At 40.5% G+C, this 6,858-nt stretch overlaps 1 protein-coding gene across 1 annotated transcript; it reads left to right on the forward strand.

Annotated features, from left to right (window-relative positions):
* Window positions 1–191: 191 nt before the first annotated feature.
* Window positions 192–4,788, forward strand: nr2e3 (nuclear receptor subfamily 2, group E, member 3). The gene is made up of 8 exons (XM_015953740.3): window positions 192–520; window positions 891–1,041; window positions 1,805–1,908; window positions 1,993–2,283; window positions 2,652–2,830; window positions 3,000–3,240; window positions 3,812–3,917; window positions 4,356–4,788. The coding sequence occupies exons 1-8, from the start codon at window positions 427–429 to the stop codon at window positions 4,486–4,488; spliced, it is 1,299 nt and encodes a 432-aa protein (XP_015809226.3). The 5' UTR covers window positions 192–426; the 3' UTR covers window positions 4,489–4,788.
* The last annotated feature ends 2,070 nt before the right edge of the window (window positions 4,789–6,858 follow it).

The raw sequence follows: 6,858 nt of genomic DNA on the forward strand, positions 1-6,858 counted from the left end.
AGTTACAGCTCCTAAAGGGTGGTCGAAGTTTTCCTTCGCTCTGGTTCTGATCCATGTCTGAGCAGCACCAGCGTTCTGGCAATGTGACTGATTGATCCAGTATGATGAACAGTAAAGATTAAGAGGATGACAAATGAGCACGCTGCTTACACAGCGCTTGGGGCTAATCCTCCACCCTCCACCCCTCGGGGCTCCCTTTTGAGGACCTGCTGCCTAAGAGGACACAGACAGTGACATACGGACTCGTGGAGGTCACACACCCTCAGCCCATCGTTACTCTACAATTCTCAACTAGAGCTCATGGCAGGAGCCCGACCCATCTGCATCTCCTCACTGCTGTAGCATCTGTCCACCAGAGACAAATTTATTTAGACTTTTCAAACTCAATAGTAGAAGAAACACTTTTTCAGACTTTTTCAGAAAGAAATGATGGAAGACCACCTGTCGAAGATCCCCATGATGCCCTCTTCTTCTCCCACTGAGTCTTTTGTGAGTGGTGGGACAGAAGACTCCAGAGGAGGTAAGACCGCCACAGTCCAATGGCAGCAACAAGTGTCCACGAGGCCTAAACGAGAATGGAAAATAACAAAATCTACTCCTTAGCTTTTATTCTGGTTTTGTATTTCCATCCTCAAACATTCAAATCTGCAATAGAAAGACAAGATCACAATTGTCCACAAATATCTTGGCTTTAGGCCAGTTATTCACTATTATATTCTTGATTGAAGCAGAAATGGTTTGATTTTGTTACTTTTGAATAAACATGATTTAACAGATATGTTCAATTCTGCTGCTGATTTGAGATTTCTATCCCATGTTGTGTGTGTGTGTGTGTGTGTGTGTGTGTGTGTGTGTGTGTGTGTGTGCACGTGCGTGTGTTTGACCCACAGCCAAGAGTCCGACACCGGGAAAAGCTCTGAGCCCGGCTCTGGTGTGCAAAGTGTGTGGAGACACCAGCAGCGGCAAACACTACGGCATCTACGCCTGCAACGGCTGCAGCGGTTTCTTCAAGAGGAGTGTGAGGAGGAGGCTCATTTACAGGTGAGACAAATCTCACCCCAAAGTAGCTACACCGGTCAACTTTACAGGTGCATCATGGGAAATAGAGGCAAATTATCAATGGAATTCTTATGCAAAATCCTGTGAGCTTATTATATTTACTACAATTACAGAAACATGATCTTTTATCCAAAAACAACTTTGATAATTTAATTATTGTAATATTATTCTAATATGAATAAACAAAAACCACCTCTGATGATTATTAAAGAACTTTCTGTGGTTTGTTTATGTCACATAAAAATATTCTTATCAGACCTAATAAACTAACGAAACTCTAATTTATATTAAATTGTGTCATGTTCTGTGGATTTCAGAAGATTTAATCCAAAATTTACAGAGGCTTCAGATTAGTATCTGCGAGTCCAGGCAAGATGATTAAAATGTACTTCCAGAAACTTAAATTAAAACTTTTTACATACATAAAACAATGAAAATAAATATCCGCTATTAACAGAAAAAAACTATATAAATATTTTGATGTATGTAAAAGTACATAATTGTGTGTTTAAAATAGATTCAATGTTATTTAAATATTTAGGTACATATATTTTTGTGATACTGAATTTTCATATTTTGAACTAATTTTAACTTTAAACGTTTTCTTATAAAGTATTTCCATCTAGACTCTGAGATGTTCTAACTTTGTGTTTTTGTTATGAATCAAATAGTTTTGGGTCTCTGAAAGGATGAGAAAAGGTTGTTAAGCAGGTTTGTTTGTGTGGATTGGGTTGTGGGTCGGCAGGTGCCAGGCTGGGACCGGCATGTGTCCAGTGGACAAAGCCCATCGGAACCAGTGCCAGGCCTGCCGGCTGCGGAAGTGCCTGCAGGCGGGTATGAATAAGGACGGTGAGTCTTCAGCTGCGTTTCATGAGCCCTTCAGCTTGTTGTCTCTCCACCCTCTTCATCACTTCTCTTCTTCACCACGTGAAGCCGTACAGAACGAGAGGCAGCCTCGCAGCACAGCTCAAGTCCGTTTGGACTCCATCGATGTGGATCCTGAGAAAGAGCATCTGGCCACCACGCGCGAGCCGACCTCCTCCTCCTCCTCATCATCGTCCTCCTCCTCCAGTGGCTCTGCTGCCACGTGGCCCCACATTACCTCCTCCATGTCCATCACCTCCTCTGTGGCCCCCCAGCGCTGTGTCAGCCCCCAGAACAACCACCGCTTCATGGCCAGCTTGATGACAGCTGAGACCTGCGCCAAGCTGGAGCCCGAGGACGGTGAGGAGGTTCTATCCAGGAGAAATGTTCTGACTTGGGTTGTGATCCAGGCTCTTTAGACAGTTTGGAACCAGTTTGAAAGGATTTAATTCAGATGAAGTTTATGAGATTTTTTTGTTCAAGAATCTAACAAAATGTAGATAAAAAAATAATTCAAATTTCTGCACCATTTTGTAGTAATTTAGCAGAACCTGGTCATTATTGTTCATACAGGACAAAAATATGCTTTATTAAATATTTTGTTGCATTATTTTATCTTGTTATATTTTGCATTTTGTAAACGGTAAACTCTGTAAATGGTCATATGGGTGGTGACGGTTGGTTCTCATGCGAGTCTTTGATGCTGACCTCCTCTTTCCTGGTTCTAGTTGATGAAAACATCGACGTGACCAGCAATGAGCCAGAGAGGCCGTCCTCGGAGTACCACCTGGCGCTGTACCCGTCCAGTTCTGAGAACGTGTACGAGACCTCGGCTAGGCTGCTCTTCATGTCAGTGAAGTGGGCGAAAAATCTGCCAGTGTTTTCCAACCTGCCCTTCAGAGACCAGGTGAGACTGAACAAACCCAAACAGGAAGAGCCTGAAGAGCTATGCTGTACGGATTATTTTTGATAATATTTTTGTCTGAACTCTGAAAAAAATGTTCCCAAAGCAGGTCCCAACAGGATGCGTTAGACATTTTTTAATGAAGGAATCCATTTTCTCATCTGTCCTCCAGGTGATCCTGCTGGAGGAGGCATGGAGCGAGCTCTTCCTGCTCTGTGCCATCCAGTGGTCTCTGCCTTTGGACAGCTGTCCTCTGCTCTCCTTGCCAGACCTTTGTCCCGGCATGCAGGGCAAAACCAGTTACACCAGCCTGGACCTGCGCCTCCTGCAGGAGGTCTTCAGCCGCTTCAAGGCCCTGGCTGTGGATCCCACTGAGTTTGCCTGCCTCAAGGCCATTGTGCTCTTCAAGCCTGGTAATAAATGAAACAAATGTCGTTGTGGAAAAATATGAAAGAAATTAAGTGTCACTGTTTGTTACCATCAACAAGTCTTCAGATAGGTTTGAAATATTTCTGGTAATAAGAAACTTCCATAAAGAGACCAGCAGGTGCAGTGAGTGAGGAAGAACAGGGTACAACATTACCCTCTAGTGGAGAGAAGAGGACAAGCATGTCCAAAAATTGTAAATAAATGAAGAGATTCACATAAACAAACAATTAATTTTTACTGTTCTGTGTTGTGTTTATGCTGCCATAGTTTTATGACATCACTGAGTAACTAGAGATGATATCTTATATTTTTACAAGCGGCAGCACTCATGATTATTAACCACCCGGACAGTTCAGCCGAGAGCTGAAATATTTATTACATGACGGTTGATTTAGAATATGCAGTATATGTTATATATATTACCAATAGTCAGATATTAATTCAAAATAATTGAAAATGTAATCAAAGTTATTGTCAAGGGCTTTTATTGTTTTTATGGCAATATTTCTGGGATGGTCGTAACAGTGGAGCTCACTGGTTTCCTTTCTCACACAGAGACTCGAGGTCTGAAGGACCCAGAACAAGTGGAGAACCTCCAGGATCAGTCTCAGGTCATGCTGGGTCAACACATCCGCTCACACTATCCGGGTCAGCCCGCCAGGTAACGTCCTCTTAAACAAGAGTCAACCTGCACCATTAAATAGGATTATTTAGTGACAGTTTAAAAATTACTATCTTGTATTTAAAATTATATGGTCTTCTTTCAAGGGCTTTTAATTTTTTTTATGTAATGGTTTCAATAACTTTCTATTAAAACTTTCAGTTTTGACCACTAGATGGTGCCAAATTCGTAAACAGCGATACAATAAACAGATTTAGTTTTTTTAATTAACTATTTTTACTGAGATGAATTCAGTTGTGGACTTCAGTGACAGAGCACACATTAATTTAACTCTATTATTTTTAATTATAATTTAGACTTTTAAAATGGACCCTAAAGCGTTATTATTAAATGTAGCTATGTTTTGAAACGGGGTCAAAGCCTGTGATAATTACAGCTAATTTCTTGCATCTTTTCTGATTTGCTGTTATCCTTTAGATTTGGGAAGCTGCTGCTTCTCCTCCCCTCCCTCCGTTTTGTGAACTCTGAGCGGATAGAGCTGCTGTTCTTCCACAGGACCATCGGGAACACTCCAATGGAGAAGCTGCTGTGTGACATGTTCAAAAACTAAACCAGAAAAGTGTACAGACTCCTCAGCCATCCTGGACATGGGATGATATTTTGTAAATACATAACAGATATTCTGCATTTTTGTAAAAGCCACTTTATTGTTTGTTGCTTCCAGAGAAACCATCATCATCCTCGCTGACAGTTTGTGTCATTTAGATGTTGATTTGTGACCCAGGTTCCTCCCATAGCCTTGTTTTTGTGTATCTGTTGGAGGATAGATGGATTTTGTCCTCCTCCTGTTGTTAATGTGACTCATGTTCATGTTGTCATGCCTTGATAAAATTAAAACGGCTCAAATGTGTTTAGTCTCTTCATTTCATCATACTGAAATTATGTTCACTGGAAAAACTAGCGCACACACACACACACACACACACACACACACACACACACACACACACACACACACACACACACACACACACACACACACACACACACACACACACACACACACACACACACACACACACACACACAGAGACTGTAACTATCCTTACTGCCGTGTATGAGTCTGATGTTCCCATTACTGCAGATGCATTCAGTTAAAAGCTTGTTAGATTCTTTTCATGGACTCACTCCTGTCCAGTTTTAGCATAATAAACGTCTCATTCTGTATTTGAAGACATGCTCGTTGTTGTTTTGGTTTGTAGATCCAGTCACGACAACCCAGCTGTCATTCTCTTTCCCCCTCCGATAATAAAATGACAAAAGTTTGATGTTTAAATTCTACGAAAACATAAAAATACATTTGTACTTCAGTCATTGTCAGATTTTCATGGTAACTTATTAAAAGCACAATAATAAAAAATAACATAGATGTTCTCCCTACAAAAAAAACTCATAAACTTCATTATCTAGGGGGAAATAAACTATTTTATTGGTATTTTACATTTAACTTATCTCAGTTAATTTACCAAAGTAGTTTAAAAGTGATTTTCCTTTGAAGATAGTTAGTTTTTAGCATTTGCTTTGACCTGCTGAATGAAACTCTGTTTTTATCATCATCACCTCCTGCAAATGTGTTAACCATTTCTCATTTATTTGATACATTTTCCACACCTTCTGCAAAACAGTTACCACTGAAGTCATTCAAACTGCCCAAACCCTGTTGTTTTAGCTTTGGTAACCAAACCGGAACTGCTGGAAACACCATGCATCAGTATGAAACCCCTGAAGCAGCAGTTTGAACCTCCTTCCCACAGATCTTACCGTAAACACCGTCGTATCTTCACATGAAGTTACTTCCTGCTTCAAATGAGATGCAAACTCAGAGCCAGTGACTGAGGGGACAGCAGGTGGACTGTAGCTAAATGTTGTTGTGATAAGAGACGTCCATCAGCATTACTTACCCTTTAGCACCAATCAGATAAACACGGCGAGGAGCAGAGCCGATTCCTGCTGCCTTCAAAAGAAACATCAAGGACTTTTTTACTCTCTTCAGTTAAATAATGTGTTGCAAAGTTCTGATGGAGGTTTTAATTCAAGTTTAAGCTTTACTCTGACTTGTTTTCTGATTTTTCATAAGAGTTAAACACGTTTGTGTTTAACACTTTGTGTGAGTGTTTGGACATCCAAACAGCCAAAAGTCTAAAAACCAAATTCTGGGCTCAGCCCAAATGAGTGGATCCAGACTGAAAATTCACCCGTAGCTGAAACCGTAACTCACATGTCTGTGGTCTAAATGTGGCCTTTGATAAGCTTGTTTCAAACAAAGGTTCCCTTTGTGTAAATAAGAGATTTTTCATCTTATTATGGGATTAGTCTCTTGAGCAACAGGCAAAGGTAAGCAAAAATGTTGCAGCACAGAACTGTTACCAAACCTCAATGAGGAGCCAAACAACATGGACTCTGAATGAGCCATCCATTTTCTCTTAACACCTTGAATTAAATCTGAAGATAAAAAAGTTGACTTGTTATTAAATGAAGAAACAACAAAGGAGTCTTCATGATTAGATGGAAGGTTTCAGCTTTTCCACAGATCAGTATCAAACATGCAAACAAAAGCAGATAACCTGCTATATGTGTTATCAAACCTTTCTACTGGACAATATGTGTTTTAGTGCATTTGAGTAAACTAACCCTAACCTGCTGTAATTCAGAGTCAATCATGCTGACTGATACAGATTATGCAAGAATCTATCTACTTGTTCCTTTAAGTAAACACAGGTGAAACGAATGTAAGTCATAATCTGAAGAACCACATTAAACCAGTGTGCCCTCCGGTTACAGGCTGCAGTGTTATAAGATATACTTCAGATCATCTCCCCATTCCTGTTGATTAAAGGTGTAGTGGAGGATCTTGTTCTTTCGGGTGGATCATCTGAACCATCGGTCCTTATAACTGTCAATCATTCTGGTGAAGCTTTCA

This window comes from Nothobranchius furzeri, chromosome 9, assembly GCF_043380555.1.
Source record: "Nothobranchius furzeri strain GRZ-AD chromosome 9, NfurGRZ-RIMD1, whole genome shotgun sequence".
Lineage (NCBI taxonomy): Eukaryota > Metazoa > Chordata > Actinopteri > Cyprinodontiformes > Nothobranchiidae > Nothobranchius > Nothobranchius furzeri.